At 44.4% G+C, this 21,621-nt stretch overlaps 1 protein-coding gene across 1 annotated transcript in view; it reads left to right on the forward strand.

Moving 5' to 3' along the window:
* LOC144773228 (E3 SUMO-protein ligase RanBP2-like) overlaps positions 1-21,621 on the forward strand; it is a 559,200-nt gene that overhangs the window by 87,492 nt on the left and 450,087 nt on the right. Inside the window, exons 2-3 of the mRNA XM_078658126.1 lie at positions 13,500-13,567; positions 16,038-16,149. Of these exons, the coding sequence (XP_078514252.1) occupies positions 13,500-13,567; positions 16,038-16,149 (180 nt within the window). The remainder of the gene's footprint in view (positions 1-13,499; positions 13,568-16,037; positions 16,150-21,621) is intronic.

Genomic DNA, 21,621 nt, shown 5'->3' on the forward strand with positions numbered 1-21,621 from the left:
GACCACAGCTGCGTCCACTTCACCTTCAGAAGAACGACGATCCACCACCACCAGCAACCGGTTGCTCGAAGAAGCTGGAACAAGATCACAGCCGACCAGCTCGCCGCTTCCCTGAGCCAGCACCCCCCGCCAGCTCAGCGAACCCCAGCCAGGCCGCCGACAACCTCACGAAGTGGATCATCAACTGCGCGGACGAACTCGCCCCACTGAGGACCCCGCCTAGCAGACCCGGCAGCAAGAAGGCCCCTTGGTTCACCGACGAACTCAAGAGCTCCAAAAAGAACTGCCGAGCCCTCGAGAAAGCCTGGAGAAGGGAACCAACACCGGACAACATGACCGCCCTCAAGCTTGCCACCCGAATGCACCACCAACTCATCCGCGCCACTAAGAAAACTGCATTCAAGGATCGACTGGACAACAACGCACACAACAGCAAGGAACTCTTCAACATCGTGAAAGAGCTCTCCAACCCCAACGCCGGAAACAACGACATCACCCCATCACAAGACCTCTGCAACTCCCTCGCCTCCTACTTCCACAACAAGATCGCGGACATACACAACAGCTTCAGCACTCAACCGACGCACGCCACGACCAAACCACCGCCCCCCACCACCACCCTCCGCACCTGGACTCCGATCAGCACCGAAGACACCATCCAAATGATGAACTCCATCCACTCCGGATCTCCGACCGACCCCTGCCCTCACCACATCTTCAACAAGGCCGACGCAGTCATCGCACCCCACCTGCGGGACATCATCAACACCTCCTTCGACACCGCCACCTTCCCGGAGAGCTGGAAGCACGCCGAACTCAGCGCCCTACTAAAGAAACCTACGGCGGACCCCACCGAACTCAAGAATTACCGCCCCATCTCGCTCCTCCCGTTCCCAGCCAAAGTCATCGAGAAGACCGTCAACAAGCAGCTGGCCACCCTCCTCGAGACGAATGGATCCCTGGACCCTTCACAGTCTGGCTTCCGAGCAAACCACAGCACCGAGACCGCCCTCATCGCTGCCACTGATGACATCAGAACCCTGATGGACAACGGAGAAACAGCGGCCCTCATCCTCCTAGACCTCTCCGCGGCTTTCGACACTGTCTGCCACCGCACCCTAGTGCAGCGCCTCAGCAACGCCGGAATTCAGGAGAGAGCACTGGAATGGATCATCTCCTTCCTCGACGGAAGAACACAAAGAGTCCGCCTACCACCGTACAAGTCAGAGGCCACCGAAGTCATCTGCGGCGTCCCTCAAGGATCATCGCTGAGCCCCACCCTCTTCAACGTCTACATGAGCCCCCTCGCAGCCATCGCACGCCAACACAACCTCAACATCATCTCCTACGCCGACGACACCCAGCTGATCCTCTCCCTGACCAACGACCCCGCCGCCGCCAGAGCCAACCTTCACGAAGGGATGAAAGACGTAGCCGAGTGGATGACGACCAGCCGCCTGAAACTGAACTCAGACAAGACGGAAGTCCTCATCCTGGGTTCCTCGCCGTCCGCCTGGGATGACTCCTGGTGGCCCCCCGCCCTGGGCAGCGCACCCAAACCGACAGACCACGCACGCAACCTGGGCTTCATCCTGGACTCCTCCCTCACCATGACCAGACAAGTCAACGCCGTCTCCTCGTCATGCTTCAACATCCTGCGCATGCTACGGAAGATCTTCCGGTGGATCCCCACCGAGACAAGGAAGACGGTCACCCAGGCACTCGTCACCAGCCGACTGGACTACGGCAACGCCCTCTACGCCGGAACCACCGCCAAGCTCCAGAAGAGACTCCAGCGGATCCAGAACGCCTCAGCCAGACTCATCCTCGACATCCCACGACACAGCCACATCTCCGGACATCTGAGAGACCTGCACTGGCTCCCCGTCAACAAAAGAATCACCTTCCGCCTCCTTACCCACGCACACAAAGCCCTACACGATCAAGGCCCCAGCTACCTCAACAACCGCATCAACTTCCACGTTCCCAAACGACAGCTCCGATCAGCCAGCCACGCCCTCGCCACCGTCCCCCGCATCCGGAGAACGACAGCGGGAGGAAGGTCCTTCTCCCACCTGGCCGCCAAGACCTGGAACTCCCTTCCGACCGACCTGCGCCTGACCCAAGACCACCTCTCCTTCAGGAAGAAGCTCAAGACCTGGCTGTTCGAGCAGTAGCAGCTCTCCCCCCCCTCCCCTAGCGCCTTGAGACCCTCCGGGTAAGTAGTGCGCTATATAAATGTCTGTGATTGATTGATTGATTATGGGCCCGGGCAAAAATTCCAGCGCTATCTTAATATTGTAGATTATATGGACTGCTAAATGTAAGGAACCAAGTTTGGATCAGGAGAAGCACGGAGCACCGTGTCCCGTGACTATCAAGTACAGCAGGTTTGGGCAAAACATTGTACCTATTGGTTAATACGGCCATAAAGAAGATCTTATTGGCCCTTCTTTAGACAACAGTAGACCTCTAGTATCCCTTGTGTTCATGATAACCAGACTACAGATTATTCAGAATTGTGCAGCTTGTTTGCTCCTGCATTTCCCTTATCAGCAATCTGTCAAACCAATATCAGAAAGAATTAAACTCAAAGCACTCTGTATTATCCATAAGTCTCTCGGGGGTAAGGGACCGGTGATCAACCAACCTATGATCATTTCTTACCACCCAAACAGAAGCCTCCGCTCAGCAAACATGTTTCTCGCAACAGTGCCAGAAATAAAGAGAGTAAGACGCGACAGCCACTCCTTCTCCTATATTGCAGCTAGTTTGTGGAATGCCCTCCCCCACATACGACAGGAAACCAATCATCTGTATTTTAGGAAATTACTTAAAACCTGGCTCTTCCAAATCACTGTTCAGTAGTGGTGTTCTCTCAGTCCGCGTCCGCAAACCGCGCTGGTTTGCCTCAGGGTAGCTATGCACTTTATAAATGTTTATTTCATTCATTCATGCCTATGGACCTACTTGTGTATATGTCTACAGCTACTGATGTACCCGGATCCTAGTATTGTGCTCAATGGTTGACAAAGTGAACCAGAGTGGCACAGGCCTGCGGGTTTTGTTTTGGAAGCCCCTGGGCTGTTTAAGTGCACAAGATGGAGGGGGAGGTTACTTACCCAACCAGTGGAAGTGTATTACTGACATTCCTGAGTCAGGAGGGCAGAGGGGACCTCAAGACTGAAGTTGAGAAAGGGGGAACTGGCTTCCCCCTAGAAATTCGTATATTGTCTTTTTGAGACAGAGGGCTGCTTATTAGCCTCCCTAAAGACTGCCATTTGGTGCATGGTTGGAGTTAAGGGCAGGGCTGTAGTTTCCTGCGATCAGAGTGAAAGTGCCATTTAGAAGGAGTTAGCATTTTATTTGTCTTCCTTTGATCACTATCCGGTGTGGCTATTGGTAGTCCGGTGCAGACTGCTCTCATCTCTTTATGCCTCTATCCTGGGTGTTCCAGCTATGAAGAGCATCACCCTAGACAAATGCTGAGTCTGGAATACCGTGTGAGATGGACACATAAAAGAGAACAAACCCAAACCGGTTCTGTAGGGGTAGACTCCGATTAGACATCCCCTATGTGCCATTCCTGCATAAAAGAGGGAGGTACTGACCCACTTATAGTACCAGGTCCAAGTTCTTTTTGATCAAGGAGGGTGGTCCTCCACATAGTACTCAGAGGTCTACTGCATATCCAGAGCTGGTATCTGCCACCAGCCATCTTTCCAGGGTTGGGGGATATCACCTGAAGTCTGATCTGGAGGAAGAGCTGTGTTCCTTGTCTGGAAAAAGGGGCAATGAGCAAGCTATTCTTGCAGGGGCAGCTGACTGCTGGTGTGGACAAGAGCAGTTGACCCTGGTGCCATCTGCCGGAGACATGTAAAGAGTGTGACTAGTGTACTCCCGACTGAGCCAGTTGCTGAGGCTGAAATGGAGGATTTCCAGCACTTCCAAAGTGTGTCCTAATCTGTCCTCCCATCAGCCCTGCCATTGCAGCTGTGGCACTTGCCTATGTGTGCCCGAGCAGCCTGTGCTGTTGACGAAGCAGTCTGAACGGAGGAAGAAGAAACCTGTGAGGCTGTGGCACGCACAAGTGTGCACAATTGACTAAGATTGAGGCTAGCCCCTGGCTCTTATTAGTTGTATGCTTGTGTGGGTTATGCTGCAGGAAGAGAAAGCTGCTACTTTGAGGTACTTGCAAGTGTACCAAAGCAACTGAATGGCTGCCTGCAGTGCATTCCGCAAGGGTGTCCGATTGGATCCAGCTGGCGGTGCCCAAAATCATCTTGATTAATCCAGTTTCCTACCTCAGACCTGTGCTTGAAAGAGGACAACATTGATGCCTCTTTCTAGGGAGCCTGAGCAACTGACCACTGAAGTGCCCACTTGCTGCCAGTGCTATTTCCTCCCCCGACCCATGTAAAGAGCTGCCATCTGAAGACAGCTGAATGCCACTGCTGCATTCAGAACACTGATGTGTGACCTGTGCCTGCCTGCTAGGAGCGCAGCAGCTGCCAGCCCCAACCCCGACTGTTGCACCTCCTCTTCAGTGAGGGAGGAACACAGACTGAAGAGCGGGAAACTGAGGCTCCAGAACCAAGGTGAGAGACTGACTGCATTGGTGTGAGATTTTATAAAATATCCATGTCCCTGGGAAGGGATAATTCATAAATCTACTTGTCCTGCGAAAAAAAAGAAACACTTGTCCCTTGGTGCCATGTAGTGAGGTGACAAATTATGTCTTCAAATTATGTCTTCTTACTGAATCAGAGCTCTCATTATGCCAGGACTTGTATTATGCAAAAACAAGGTGATGAATGGAATGCTTTAATTAATCTCAGCCACTGGCAATTGCTTGGTACCAAACCCCAATCCATCATTTTTTTCACCCAACCATTCAACCTAAGTTTGGACCCCGCCATATGCAAATCAGTCTTGACCCTGCTCCTCATGGGAACAGTCCAGCCCGAACTACCAGGCCAGGTCCTCCCTGAACTGGAACACAAGCAATCTAGGGCCTGTTTCACCCTGGTTGGGGCTCTTCAGCCATTGTCTTTGGACTAGATTTATTGACTCTTTTTCATTCTATGGAAGGTGTCGCCTGAGTCTGCAAAAATGTTTTTCACAGAAACTAAAAAGAAATTATCTTAACCTAACATTCACACATGTCTTTAGTAAAAATGAGGTACACTTTCTTGATCTAGTGTTGTTTGTAGAAGGATACAGATTGCACACCAGGCATACCGAAAACCTACCTCTGGCAATTCTATACTACATGTCAGTAGCTTCCATGCAACAAAACTCAAAAAGAGCTTCATTATGCAGAAAATGTGTGCATGAAGTGTGACTGCAGTAGTGAGGACACACTGAGGGAGGTTCAGAGTGATCTGTCTAAATGACGCAAAATGCGAGGGTATAGTCAGGTGGTTCCTGATACAGCCAAAGGGAAGGTAAAAACACGTAAGAGAGAAGATCTGTCATTTGGTATGCACAAGAGAAAGAAACAACCCACTGATAGCCAGATTCACCTGATTACGGGGTACTCAACCTATCATGCCAGATTACGTATTATCTTGTACAGAAACTGGAGACTTATTCAAAGCGATCCGGTCATCGGGCATGACATACTCCGAATCCCACTTATATCGTTTAGAAGGGCAAAATCCATGCGGAATGAATTAGTGCAGAGCCTCCCCCAGACTAGGAGCGGTTCTGAGTGGTTGAGAACAAGCAGGGGTTTCCAGAAATGCTCCAGGTGCAAAGCCTGCAAACATGGTCGTAACATAAAGACCGTTCAGTCACCCTTAAGAAAGACACTCATGACCATTTGGGGATGTTCAATTTCAAGACACAACTTGCAGTTTATGTGCTAGAGTCTACCGGTCTACAGTATGTAGGCAGTACTATGCATATGTTCCACGTTAGGATCGTGCAACATCTTGGGGCCATACCCAATGATGACAAGAGCTACCCAGTGGCTAGGCACATCCATGAATACCACCAAGGAACAGCTAAAGATCTGGTGTATTATGTGATAGACGCCATTACCAAAAATCCACGGGGTGGCAATAGGAAGCTGCAATTGAGGGAATTGGAATAAAGTTATATACTCGTGTTGAACAGCAAAATCCTGTATGGACTAAACTCAGATGAAGAGTTACTATCACATCTTTAGTTATAATCTACATCCGCTCTCTAATAGCCTTTAAGGTGCAGAGTAGTTTTAATTTAATTCATTTTCACATTTTGTCATGGGTAATAGGCATTGGATTTTAGATCTGACATTATGTCCCAATATTGTATTGTATTGTAATTGCATTTATATAGCGCTTACTACCCTTGACGAGGCGTCGAAGCGCTTTTTCGTCCCATAGAGGATTAGTGTTGAATTAGTATAGTGAAACATGCAAGTACATTTTAAGTGGTGGATAGGTTAGTCCGTTATTTGGAATGATAGCAGAAAGATAGAGGAGGACAAAGGTTTGTATTTATATAGCGCTTGTTGACGCACGCTATTCAGGAAGCCTACAAAGGATTAGTGGTGAATTAATATGGTGAAATATGAAGTAATTTCAGTGGTGGATATTAGTCAGTTACTTAGAGTGAGAAGGATAGCGGAGGGATAAAAGGGGAATAAAGATTTGCATTCATATAGCACTTGTTACCCCTGATGGGTGTTTAATTGCTTTTTCTGGCGAGTAGCACGCCACTCTGGAACCCATAAAGGATTACTATTGAAAATTAGTCTAATAAAAAAAAATGAAGTAATTTGAGTAGTAGATAAATTATTCAGTTATTTGGGTAGTATATTAGCATATTTTAATATGGAATTTGAGAAGTGAACATGTTAGTCTGTTAATTTCGATTGAAAAGGATAGTGGAGGGATAAAAGAGTGAAGTTTTTATTTTATTATTATATATATACTTTTTAAGGTCTTCGCAATAGGAGGAGGCTTTTGGAAGAGTAAAAAGGAGTTTTGTGGGGGGGGAGGACTCCGAGGAAAGAGTTTAGAAAGGTTTGTTTTAGGGGATCGGTATAGTAAAAGAAGTGTCAGATCAAGGAGGGGCAGAGTAGGAGAGAGTCTAGAAAGGGTTATTTTAGCAATCATAGTAGCGGTATGGGGTTTGGGATAAAAGAGAGAGTGGATGTAGAGGATATATTGATAGATGTATAGGATGAGAGATAGGGTAGTGCATTGGAAGGAGTAGTGGAAGAAGTTTGAGTCAGAAGGTTGGGCATAAAAATATATTGAGCGAAGTATAGGCTGAGAAATAGGGTAGTGCATTTGAAATGCTGAATTAGAAGAAAGTGATAAATATGTAGATCCAGAAGTACATTGAAACTATATAGATACATAAAGGAGGTAAGTATATGTAGATTAAAGATATTGATAGAGGCACAGGATGAGAAATAGGGTAGTGCATTGGATATGCTTTTTCTGGAGAAAAGTAACAGACCCACAGATCTAAGTACATGGAAGGTACATAGATGCACAATGGAAGTATGTACATGTAGACCAAAGATGATTTTTATTTATTTATTATTTTTTCTCTCAACAAAATAATTATTTTACATGTTTATACAAAGTAATACACAAAGATGGGTACATATCTATAGTGAAAAAAAATGCTTGTATACAGAGGGATATGCTGTAAATGTCTGTTTGCGTATGGTGCTTATGTGGGGAAGAGCCAAATCTTGAGTAGTTTTCTGAAGATAAGATGGTTGTCGGTGGACCTTATGTTGGGGGGGTAAAGAGTTTCATAGTTTGGCTGCTTGAACAGAGAAGGATGTGCCACCCATGGTTTTTTTCTTGTATGGTGGGATTTTGAGGCGAGATGCTCCTTTAGAGCGGAGGTTACTTAGTTGAATGTCTTTGGAGATTTTATTCCTGATGAAGAGCTGTCCCATTCCATGTATTGCTTTGTGGGTGATACAAAGCATCTTGAACGTGGATCTTCTGGCAATCGGTAACCAATGCAGGGTTTTCAAGGCAGGGGAGATGTGGTCTCGCGGTTTGATATGCAAGAGTAGTCTGGCAGCCGAGTTCTGAATCCGTTGTAGTCTTTTCATGGTCGTTAAAGGTGATCCGTGGTAGAGGCTATAGGCGTAATCGAGTTTGGACAGAACTAGGGAGATGGTAGCTTGGACCTTGTGTGGAAATCCCAAATGAGGGAAAATTTGTTGCATCGTTTTTATAGTAGGAAAGCTTGATCTTGCTAGTTTATCCACTTAGGCATTCATCGACAGCTTGGAGTCCACGGTCATTCCGAGGTTTCTTACTTTCTTCGATACTTTAGGCAGTGATCCCAATTCATCAGGTCATGTGGCAAGCTGACTGAAATGTTTCCAATCGCCACACGGGAGTATTTCAGTTTTTGAAGCATTCAATTTCAGACATGGAGGGGTACTAAGGGCTGCAGGTGTGAGTAAGCCCAATATTCAATAACGTATAGGGGACTGAGATAAGTGGATAGTAAACCTAATCTAGAAGATGTGTATGTATATGTGCCCTTGTCCTTGTACTAAGATATTTATATTGCTTCAATTCAGTAGCTAATTTAGCAGACTGATACACCAGTAGAGAGAGGGCATAGGACAGTGCAATCATTGTTATAAATTTGCATCCCCTGTGTTCCATGTTAAAATCTGCCTGGCTGCTCACAATATGGCGTATATACTTATTATTGTACTCTATTCCCATAGGTTTTGTATCATGTATGTTGTTTACAACCTAATCATTTTGATTTTTATATCCTCTACCATTTATTAGTTTTGTATAATTATTGATACACTTACTTGCAATGTGCCATTAACATGCTTTTAGAGCATTTGATTTGTGTTTCCTTTATGTCCATGTCATCGACATGGTGGCCATGGCAACAGCATATAAACACTTTTCTCAATGGCGCAGAAGTATGTGAACACGGTGGTCCATCCACTGAATCGCTTCAGAGCCTTCTGTTTCCAGTAAACTTGTGAATATACTTTTCAGTGTGTCGCTGCCTGTTTCATTACAGAGGAGTGGGGGGGGGGGTGGGTCTGTGTGTATGTATATATATATATATGTGTGTATATATATATATATATATATATATATATATATATTTAATTATATTTTTATTTATTTATTTTCTCTATAACTTCACTGTGAGTGACGGCTTTCTGCTCTTTCACATGGAGCTCATCGGCACACAAAGTAGTTTCCCTTTAGTTCCAGGTACTACTATGGCAATGTAGGGTTATTGAGACAAAGAAATTCTTTGCTTTTTGCCAGTATTTTTGTCACATTGATGAGGGCCCGGCAGCTCCCACAAGAATATAGTTTTACAATAACGTTATCAAAACACTCCTTGACAACCAAATGTCTGGCACCCACTGCCCGACTGATTGTCATTGCCAATGCTGGTTTATTTTCATGTTTCCCATAATCTTGCCGAACCTGGTTTTAGACTAATTTTCCATTAGTAATATTTTTGGGAAATACTAGCCTGTATCAAACACTTCTTACTAGTGTATGCCTTATAGAAATGGTACCTAAAATTCCACAGTTTAGCAAAGTTTTTCTTCTAGTTGCTATTTTATGTGTACATTTTATTTTGAAAACAAAAGATCATCAGTCTTGCTTTCAGGCTTTTGCAAGTATTTACATGTAATCAGAGAAAATTCTGGGAGCATTATAGGTAGCCTTGAATTGTTAAACTTTACGTGTGTACACATATTTATACTGGAACTACTGTCGGTAATGCAGGCTGAGCCCACAGGAGTTCCTTACAGTGCTCACCCTGTTAATTAAGGCTCAGTATGAATGAACCATACATTCTAGTTCTAACCGCATGAAACCTACCTCAACTGTAGACAATGCTCTTTTTTGCATGTTCATGAAGCAGTACAGTTAACTGGCAGCCAATTAGCTTGTGTCGCAGGGGTTTGGGCCTACTTGTTCAAAAGACAAAATAAACATGAATGTCCTTGACTCCAGACAAGTTGTCCAGGGCATCGGACAATAGGAATATCACACCCCTTTGAATGCTACTACTGTCAAAACCTGGTAACCAGGGGAAAAGCGCTCCACTTTCACTACTACCTACTCCAGAGCAAAGTAGATTAAAGAGGGGAGGATGAAATGGGGAGCCACTTTACCTGGAAGTTTTAACCTTAAGCCTGTAACACAGACGTTTGATATTGCTTTGTGTTAATGTGTAGTATTTATTTCTATTGTATAGTAAAGTGTTTTCTTGTTTTAAATAAAATAAGCAATGGGCTAGACAGTCACAATATTTTACTGTTGGGTGGCTGAGTATTGAGCCTGTTGTACCCCTGCATTAATCTCCCTCCGAATTCCGTGACTGCTCTGCTCCTCATTGCTACCACTGAGAGTCAAGTTCTGAAGCGGTTGTACTTTGCCTAGTTTTCAGAGCACTAATAGGACATGCCCTCTAGACAGTCCTGCCCAGACCCCACACCTCTTACTTCTGTGCCCCTACCTCTCCACCCCAAATGGAGTCCGACTCATTGGCCTGCTTCCCGTGCCGGGATGTAGATGATGTAGAAACAAGTACATAGTTAATAGTGCTGCTCTTCCCATGGTGGCTGCCAACATATTTCACCCCTCATCAGAAATTGCCCAGATATGAGCACTCCCATGGCTATTGTTTGATCTACTCTCATGGCATATGACATAGGGACAGTCTGGCGCTAGGAAATATTCTAGTAAGTCTGCTTGAAGTCAGGAAGGTTCCGTATAGAATGTTGTATGTATTTGAACCTAGCATTGCGGGCTACTTTGTGTTGTTAAGTTAATTCTCTTCCCCCATTTTGTATCAGAAATACTCTCCAGCTACTGTATCTCATTTGTTTCTCAGCTTGTTCAGGTCTTCACCAGTATGGGACTGGATTGCTTTACAGTGCCACAATATCAATCTTCTGCCATCAACCATGGTGTACATTGTTTAAATTAAGGTATATGTCTAGTGTTCAGCAGCCCTTCTTCTCTCATGTCCCTCAGTGTGAGGACCACCTTTCTATGTGTTAGGAACCGGTCTCTAAGTAGGCTTTGTTGTTTCAACAGTGCCTCAAACGTTGCCAGAAAACCTGCCTGAATGTCACCTAAAGTCAAAATCCCCACCTTCTCCTATTACGCAGAGCCCCCAATTTATCCACTTCACTGATGTCTGGGTTATCACTGGGGCATCAGGGGTAGCACTCTTGGTTACTGTTAAACTCTGATTTGTAACATACCAGCTGGAGTGAATTTTGAGGGTGAGAAGCACAAGAAATTAGGATTTTCTGTAATTTTGCCTTCTTGGATTAAGTAGATGGGAAGCCTGTTTCTAGTAGTGCCAGTGGAACCCACTGTATTTGAGCAGCTAGATAAAAGTTTTTAAAATCTGGGGATTCTAGACCTCCCACTCCTCTCTTCTCCACCCCCTCCATCCCTTGCCCATTCTTTGAGAGCTTCAGTTTTCCAGGGAGACTTGTCAACTGTGTGTAATCCAGCATCTCACCCAGCATGCTATCCAAAATAAAAAAAATTCTGGGCCATTGTAGGGGAAGATTAGAGAACTTTTATAGAAAGCGAGTTAGCACGATCATCTTTGCGAGGGCGTTGCTTATGGATGAGGGTGAAAAAGAAAGCATCTTTCAGAAGGCTATCTGTGATCTTAGGACTTCCATGGCATGTGTCAAATGACCATCTGATAAGTTTTGTTCCCAGTGGAAGATTTGTATCCCCAAATAGTGAAAAGTTGACAACTTTATCTAATTGTTCCTCTGCGTTCAAAAATGCCGTGTGATTGCTGTCTTCCAGAAGAACGCCCCAATCTACTCCCTTCTCTTTTACCCTGGTCACCCTTGGCTCCATTGCTAGAGTGAGAAACATGGGACCAGTGGGCACCAATGTCAAGTGCCCTTCTTAACCGGCAATGTTTCAGAAATCGGTTTCCATGTTGTGACTCTAGCATTCGGAAAGGTATAAAACAGTTTAACCCAGCAAATCATATTGACTCCCATATTAAATTTCCCAGGAAGGCAAACGTATACTGGCAGTCTCAAGCTCTAATACAACGCACGAGAAATGGGGCTAGGTAGAAGGGCCGATATTCAAATTCATGAACAGCCGTCTAGTTTTCAGGAAGGAACTTTTGCCCTGGCCATTGGGGTAATACCTGACTCTACAGTGCATAACCAGAGATGCACACAACGTTTTACTAATACAATAGGAGCGTGCACAATAATGCAGCAGGAAACTCAGAGGAAGCTGGACAGCACTTTTAAGAGAACTAAGTGACCACAGGGAGCAAATAGAAGGGCCTCTTACAGACAAGAGGTGAGAGGAATTTAGAGTGGACAAAATGCAGAGGCTCAAGTGGTTCCCTTAGAGTGCTACAACAGTTACCTGGAACAACTAGTGCCAAGATTGACCACATTATATGATGCGAATGTAGAGAAAGGTGTGCTGTTCCACCTTGATGAAATAAGTCTTTATGTGTTCATTGCATAAACCTGGAAGGGATCTTCTTGAAGTGTCATCCAACAGTCCTCTTGCTGTTCTGAACATTGATGACGAAACACTGAGTAATGCATTGGCCAATTTACTCTCACAGAGACTGTCCGGTCTGATCCGTGCAGTTCAGCACAGCTTCAGCAAGGGCAGAAATACCTCCATGGGAAACTCAAATGTTTCTTCTGTACCTGCTCATTTCCTTCACTAGGTGCACTGTGGCTTGAACATGGTTCAGTAATAACTATCCCAAGCTTAGCGACTTAATAAAAGACAGTACTCTGGATAACGAACAAGTAGCAGGAGTATAGGTTCAAAGGATATTGGTGCTCATTCAATGTATTCTAGTTGAGGCTACCTGATGAACAACAGATTAATGCTGTACAGTCTCCATAATAATACTGTCTTTACTGTCAGTGGTAGATTGAGTTTTAGATCCGACCTGGAAGCAGCTTTAGTATTTTGCTTCGTGTAAGAAAAAAAGTCAGAAAAGATACGTTTAAGTGGTCTGGGGGTGAGACCTTTTAATCCATTAGTCTGTAGAACTAGCATTCACGTTTATCTTCTGCCTGCTACGTCATACCGCATGGGCCACTTAGCCATTGACTCTTTTACAGTGGGGGTGATGACACTTTTTCTCATCACATGTTCACTTAACTATCAGACCAACTTGCAAAGGCTATGCCTGTGACCTTTAGCAATGCTTGTTTTTATTCCTGTTTCTCTTTTTTCAGAATTCTTGCTCACACAGTAGCTGAAATATGGTTGAATAATGTTTTGCTCATTTACTAGGTTGTTGTTTATAAAAGTGGAAACATTTAAAAATTAAATTGTAGCAAATGTTGGAACAGTGGTGTGACAGTATTACTACTGGTCTGATGAACCATCATTTTTCAAAGTAACTTTATTACCTGCAGTGAAACAACATTTTAAAACACTGTTTTTTCCAGAGTCTTAAACACAGCTAAGTTGCTCAAATATCTTTTGTTTTTCTTTCAGAAATCAATGAAAGGGTTCTTTTTTGCTAAACTGTACTACGAGGCAAAAGAATACGAACTAGCAAAAAGGTAAATGTGATAGACCTATCTGAGTTCTGATCTTTTAGATGGTACCAAGGCTTTTGAGAATGGAGTGTGTGTCAATTAGCAGAATGGTGTAGCTTCTTCAACCAAGTATGATTACAGATTCAGCATCTAGTCCCCAGTAGTGGGTAGCTATATCCACTCAGAACCGAATGCCTGTCTATACTGTTGCATGCATTTTTTTAAGATGTCTTAAATGTATTGCCATTTGTGTTTATTCATCAAAGTTTTGTAGAATAATTATTTCTGTATATAAAGTGCATGTGACTGTGGTATCTTCTATCTCCCCAATTGCCTGCTCCAGTACATGCCCTCTTCTTAAACCATGTCTAGACAATTTGTTTTGCCCCATGGCTACCAGTGTGCATCACAGTACTTAATTTCCAAGCATGACCCTCATCTGCCATGGTTAAATACCGACAGTGGAGTTCTCGCTTACTGACCTCTGATATAGCTTGAGGTTAATGCTGTCTGCCTCCATTGAGCCTTTCTATTTAGGAAAAATCTTTGAAAAACATAAGTGCAGTAATCTGGTCTTTGAGAGATACATGCCAAGATGAGCAGCAGGTATTCTTCCTTCCTCTGCATCTCATAAGCTCTTGCTGTCATCTGGTTACCTCTTGTATTTCTCTCTTTGTATGTTCAGGTAACTTGACCTCAACAGAGGAAATTACAGGTTACCTATGATGAGCAATCCATTTTGTGAGATACTTGCTACACTCCCATCTTGTTAGTCACACAGCATACTATATTTAAGATGTATGTTCACTACAGGTATGGATACAATGTTTTGTTGTAAAATACAGCTTGTATTTTTCCGGATTCATTCAAGAGTGCAGTTAAATAATACACTCCGAGTACAGGTGAAAATCAAACTAGAGGCCTTAAGCGCTCTTTTTGCGTTTCTTAAACATAAGAAATCTAGCTATTGAGATATGAGGTTGGTCAAACGCTCATTGAAGTACACTTATTCTGTTTGTTTACGGAGTACGGCCAATTTCAATGTATAACCAAGTGAGAGGTGCTTGGAGTGCAGTAAGCTTCCTGTTTAATGCAATATTGTTAAACGGTAAATCGCTTAAGGGCTAGATGAAGATGGATCTGTAGTAAAACTGTATTCATTAATCTCCATTGAAATGGTTTGATTTGAAAAAGTGCTACTTCTAATCAGAAAATATCTGAAAATCAGAATTGGCGTATTAAGCTGAAACAACATTGTTTCTCTGAAAACCGCCTGAAAGTTAAAAAGTAAAACGCCCTAAGTTTAACATGCTCATAACGGTGAGTTATGGTCCTAAGCCAACCTAGATGAGTTTATGAGAGATTAGCGAGCATTAGAGGCCTTGACCACCACTAGGCAAGGTTACCTAGAGGCATACTCTGGATCTTTTGGGTCAGGTTCTCATCTTCATGATGCACATTCTATGAATTCTATAGTCAGGCTCCATGTCAACCTCCAGTAAATGCTGCACCTGTTAAGTATAGTTTGGGGGCCTTTGTTTTCTTGTGGTTAGAAAACAAATGTGTTTGAGGTGTTTCTTGAATTCATGTGGGTTTGCTTCATCAAGTCAGTGGCATGTAACACAGTTTAGTCTCCACTGGATGCCAGCAGGAAAGTAAGTGATGCTCAATTACATGTCTTGATCTGCAGCATCCAATGCCTCCTATGTTTCATGCTAGCATCGTGTGCCTGGTTTCCTGCTCAGACTAATTAGATCATGACTTCAAAACACTACATCTAATGTCGCCTAGAGACTTTTGGCATGAGTTGACAACTATTGCTTGTCCTCCAAGAAAGAGGTGCAGCAGGATTCCAAAGTCTCCTCTTTATAAGCTTCCATACATTTGGTCTTGTAGCAGATGGTCTCTGAGGACTGCAAGCATTGATGAGCATCTCAATGTTGCCGAGATATAGTATGAGAACAAGAAGTTCTGCGCTTTAGCACACAAGATACATCTTTGACTCATGAGGTTGAATGCCTGAAAGTTACTGCTAATATGACATTTTTCAGGCAAGTTCATTTACTGTAACTTGAAGTCCCATTCCTTTAGCATTCTCCCATTTACCACATAATGAGTACTAAAGGTCCGGGTTTTCTATCACAGTAGATAAAGCTGGTTGCGGACATGATTGAGGTGTCTTTGGGGCCCATCCAATATCATGTAACCGTGATTCAAGTACGTTCCTACAGAAAAATGACCATTTATCCCTGTTCTGGAATTATTTATCCTTATTATATTAAGTACCCAATTTTTCCCATGGGGTTAATGAGGATTCCCTATCAGCAAGCATTTGCATTTGCATTTTGTTTTTAATGCTTGACTTTCCGGACAGTCCTTTCTTTGCTGGTGCAGAGAGGGCGAGAAGTGGAGTCCACATGTGAAAATATTATATAGAATTCCTTTTTATATAGTGTGCATTTTTAATTTAGATATTCATGTTGATTTATTTCAGATACATCTCTTCGTACTTGGATGTACAAGAAAGGGATCCCAAAGCACTCAAATTTCTGGGGCATCTGTATGAAGTTGAAGGCCTTGTAGACAAGGCAGTTGGATGTTACAAAGTAAGAGTTTTAATATTTTTTTGACCCCTGTAATAACTTTTGATAGTATACAGTGGTCATTGGAATAGCCAATGGGTGTGCCTGTTAATCTTGTTGATTATTGAGAAAAGGAAATAATGTTTTTTGTTTATGTTCCAAGTATTGGCAGAAAAAGGACAATAATGTGTATGCGCTCACACATATTCACACTGTGGTGTGATCACAGATACATGAGTATGCATTACTATGTTTATGTCATGACACAACAGCGATTTTGTTTTTAATTTACCGTTCCAATGTATGTTGGATGCCTATTTTTGGGCCTGAAACTAAAGAGTACAAAAAGTGTGTCCAAGGCATATTTTTCTTACAAAGGATCATTCCAGAAGAAGAAAGGTTAAATGGAGAAAAAAATGGCAGAAGGTGGGGGCAGGAATGGTAGAGCGGCTTGGATTGCAGTGGCTGAGGAGCTAGGTTTAAAAAAAAAAAAAAGAAATGAGACAAGGAAAGGTGTAGAGAGCAATATATGTGATGGGGTGATGTGCAGCAACAAGGATATTGTATAGGAGTGGTGGTTTTAGCGGGGGATTAGCATATATAAGGGAGAGAGCAAGAAAACATATGCACGTCTGTGTAGTTCTCAAAGGAAAATAAATAAGTAGTTCTCTGAATGTCTGCAGTTGGAGAATACAAGTCATCCAATCAAAAGGATGGTAACGAAATTATACTCCAAGGTAGAGACAAACCCAAGAAGAGGACGGAAATTCATTGAATAAGAGCCAAGCATATGTGATTGACATGAAAGCCAACCAACAGTAAGCATTGGTCTCAAAGCAGGCAATAGCTTTAAAGAATTGCTGGAGCCTGCCACTTGTGTACTTGTTGTATACCTAGTGGCTTGTTGGTGAACTGCTCCAAAACAAGCATCTACATATGTATATTAAAGGTTTCATTAAAGTACACAGAATGGGTACACTATGCCAAAGTATCTCTGGGTGGGCTCTAAATTGCCAGCCATCTTAAATTGTAGCAGTCTTAACTGTATGGTCCTAAATCTGAAAGCAAGAGATATGTCTCCTTCAAAAACAACAGTGAAGGAGCAGGTGTTTTCTATATTCCCATTAGCATGTCTTTGATAAGTTCTAATTCAACCCATGAGTTGGAAAGCTGGTTTTTATAAAGTTTGAAAAATTGAAACCTTTTATTTCTTTGTTTATTCAATGTTCTAAAAATACGATCGTCAGATTACCTGTTCTTGTAACTTATGTTACCTACATATTAATCGGCTTTAACGTTAGTTGGGAGGGTGTGGTATTGGTGGTCACGAAGGGGTGGAATGGTATGATGGTAAGTTGCTTGAGATTTCATGTTTGGGGAGACTGAAGGAAAGCAGGCTAGGAGCAGCTAAAGATGACTCGCCAAACCATCCATCAGGGACACAAAAGGGATATGACCAGCATGTAGGAACAAAAGCCTTCAGTATGGCTTTGTGAAGCTGTGCACCTTTTTTTGACAGCACTGTATTTTTTCCTCTGTGAGTTTAACAGTCCTCGAAACCCACTGGACATGTTACTTATGTTACACATTTTGTTAATGCCAGAGATGCGTTTGGCAATCAGAGGGACGACAAGATTGTACCCCAATTCTTAGGAGAGTTGTTACCGCCCTCTAAATGGAGCTACCCACTGACTGTCTATCATCTTCCCCCAGTGGAAGAAAATCTGGTCAGACCACTTAAATTGGGTCTTTTGACTTCCTCATGTCTGAGGCCATTTTGAAGGATTATGCATTTGAGAATGCTTGCAAAAGGCCTGACAAGTACTGGATCCCCACATGTGTCTGTGCTGCGCAAAATTGTGTTTTTTGTGTTGCTGGGTTAGTAATTTACACCTTGGGCATCCCAATCTGCAGATGCATTTTTTCAGTTTCTCCCCTACTCTGAAACTGGTTTACCAGGTGGATGTGAGAAAACTTCATATAATTTTCCTTGTTCTACTCTCTCACTCAGTGTTCCCTCTCTTTTTCTGTACGTCCCTCTCCCCACTCTCCTGATCTCTCTGCTCCTTTTTCTCTCTTGCTGTCCCCGCTCTCCACTGTTCTCTCTCTGCCCCATTGCCTCTTATGCCTGCCCATCTTTTTCTCTCCTGCTCACTGCTCCTCTTTTTCTCTCCTACCCTCTGCCTCTCTTGCTGTCTGTCCTTTCCCCTCCTCTGTCATCCCCTCCTCTGTCCCCTCCCTCTCCTATTTCTTTATACACTCTCTACCCCCTCTCTTTTAGCTCTCTAGCCCTATCTCTTCTACCTCTCGGCTGCCCTCTCTTTGTTGTTCTCTGTGCTCTCTTTGCTGTACCAGAGCTCTTCGGGGCCGCACTTGCACCTTTAATGAGCATAAAGAACAGACTTCAGGCTAACTTTTGCCAGATGGGCCAGTGGCTATCTAGCCAGAAATTGTAAGCACCAGTACACTTTTATTCAAGTAATCTACACATTACAACACAAATAAAAGCAACATCACTTTGTATCTCATGCAACAGTGACTCTTCTGCTGTGTTTTTTCTTTTTGATATTAGTTTGCAATCTGCATCTGTCAACTCATTAGTTGCTGGTCTGCTTGTTTGCGGCCAATCCACTCTCACTCAACATCCCCAACCCTGATGTTTCATTGTGCACTTTGTGGCAACCCCAGTTCAAATGCTGTTAGGGCCCCTCTCTCCTCATGTGTTTTTTCCTGCTGCACCGCCTCATTTGTACTCTCTGTAATGCATACCCTCCCTCCGCAATGCATACCCTCCCTCCATCCTCTCACCTCTCCCTCTTTTAAAAACAAAAGGAATACCAGCAGTGACCTATGCACAAATTGAGCCAAATGAAGTCCTACGAGGAAAAAGTTCTTCTACCTTATTTTTTTATACAGTGCTTCCCTATAACTCTTAGCATTGACGAAGCCTGTGCCCTGCGTGCCAACAAGTGGGGAAATGTGTTAGCTGCTCATCTACGTAGGAAAGTGCCCTTTTTGAAATGGTCATCCCCACGTTTTGCCTGGTACATAATATGATTTCGACTGGAAGTGTGCTGGGTTCTTGCTAACCAGGCTTCCAGTGCCAGATCTCTTTCCCAGAACTGTACAATTGTTCCCTCAATTGGTATACCTTTAGCACCCTCTATAAGTCCCTAGTAAATGATAACTAGGGCCTGAGGAACTAGAGAGGGTTCCCCAAAAGCTGCAGCACGAATTGTGCCACTGTAAGGGACCCCTCACCAAACTCATGAAGGGTGCCATCACAAGCTGCTTGTTTTGGTGCTAGAGAAAAGTGAAAACGCAACCTGGCACATCCCTGTGTTAATCACAATAGAGCCGCTCCCAGGGTGTGTATGGCTGATTTATATAAATGTTTAGTGTTTCTAGTGCCTTGTCACAAATCCTAACCAATCTGTTTTTCTTTCAGGCTTTAGATACAGGCCAGATCACAGTGGAGTGTGATCTTTATCACCCCACCCAGTGGAAATCCTCTTGCCACTGTTTGGTAAGAGTGGAACCCGCAGTTTACTTATTTGTTTAGGTCCTGATGAATGCCACTGACCCTACTGTGTAATGGGCAGAAACATGTCAACCTCATTGACATCAGTGGGGGTACAATAATATCCCCACTATACCGGCCCCCCACTTAGCTCAGAAGTGCATCCCTGTCGTCAGGTGTATGACCGCCCTCTATCAAACCAAGTTTTTAGAAAGCGAGGACTGGTCAATGATGAAGCATGACACCAGGTGGTGTGTGAGACCAGTCCTTCACTTTTTGTGAGATGCCTGCACTCACGAATTGAATAGCACTAGCACTAGCAACACTTCCCTGGGAGCGGCTCTATTGTGATTAACAGTTTTTGTTGGAGGCTGCTGGCTCCTAGCACCCCGTGCCTCTGGTTCCCTCATCCCGGACTTAGTCTGGGTTTAGTGGTTACACACATCCCTGTGTGCCATGTCCCATAACACGGCATGTAGTATTTGTAATTAACCCCTACAGCATGCCTTATAGCCCTTAGTCAGGGTGCTTAATAGTATATATGAGTGCATACCTGCATGAGCATATATGCCCCAGCACTGGTCAGTTCCATTACTGCCAGCGTAAGTGAACAGGGAAGCCATTTTAGAACATTTGCTCGACACTGGTGAAAACGAGTGCGCCAGCTACATGTAGTCTTCACTGAAAATAGGGATGTTTGGTATCAAACATTTCGTATTCACAAACCCACCCTGATTCCAGTGGTGGATTTATGAATACATACACACACAGGACACCTTAGGTGTGTCCCCTTTAAACCTACCAGCCTCTGGTGTGTTGGCTGACTGGTCTCCGCCAGCCTGCCACCTGAGACAGATTTCTGACCTCCCAAGCTGAGGGCCTTTGCTCTCAGGAGATCCGAAACAAAGCCTACGCGGGAAGAGGGTGTTCACACCCTGTCCCTCAGGAGGACCTACTGATTAGTAGACCTAGGCCGGCAAGCTTCAAAGAAGCTCCCACCTTTGAAATGCCAATCTGGCTCCCCTCACAGGAGAGGAGGCTGACCCCCTTTGTCAGATCCCTTTGGTTCCTGAACAGTCAGGAAAATTAGCTAGTCAGGTAGCGTGACCATTCTCAGGCTAGTACCACCCCTAAGGTGGTCTAACCTGATGTGGGTACGACTTTTCAGAAGTGGCCATCTTTGTGTTGGCACGCTTAGGAACTCTGGGGCAGGGCTATGCCTGCTTCCCATGGGTAGTGGTTGTATAGGGTGCGTAGTGACCACAAGGGTCAGTAGTCCATTGGCTATCACCCTACACTCCCCTAACACCCCTAAGTTGAGTGTTTAGGGGAGCCCCTGGCACCAGGAAATCAGATTCTGCCAACCTGAAAGACTAAGGACGTGAAGAGTTAAAACCTACAAGAACTGAAGACCCAGCAACTGAACTGGCTGGCGCCAACCCTGCCAGCTGACTTCAACAGTTGCACCAAAAGGCGACTTGTCCTGCAGCTGCTAAGTCCCCAAAGGCAGGGAGACCTGCCAGCACTTCACTTAGGAACCAAGACCTCCCAAGAAGTAGCAGACCTGCTTCCCTGCAAGCATCCAAAGACTCCTGTGAGGACTTCGTGACTGCAGAAACCTGACACCTGAAAACACCAGTCACTCAACACCCAAGTTGAAGTGGGTCAACAGTGTCTTCATGGTCCCCCAGTCCTCCAGAGACCGAGTTCACAATGGTTTTGCCCTCATGAGCTCTCTGACATCACCTGCAGCCTCTTCACACAGGCCTCCTCTACCGTGACTGCTCCCAGTAAGGAAAACCCAATGCCTAAAGACACCACAGCACCTGTCGCCCCTGAGCACTTGCGAAGAGGACCCGAGCATTGTGAGGCCTGACCCCCTGTTGGTTCAGCCATCCTGACTTCCCAGTCCGAGCCTGCATCCTCTCTACGCAAAGAGCAATCCCCATAGAGTAACATTGGGCACCAATGCTGTT

This window comes from Lissotriton helveticus, chromosome 8, assembly GCF_964261635.1.
Source record: "Lissotriton helveticus chromosome 8, aLisHel1.1, whole genome shotgun sequence".
In the NCBI taxonomy this organism is placed as follows: Eukaryota; Metazoa; Chordata; class Amphibia; order Caudata; family Salamandridae; genus Lissotriton; species Lissotriton helveticus.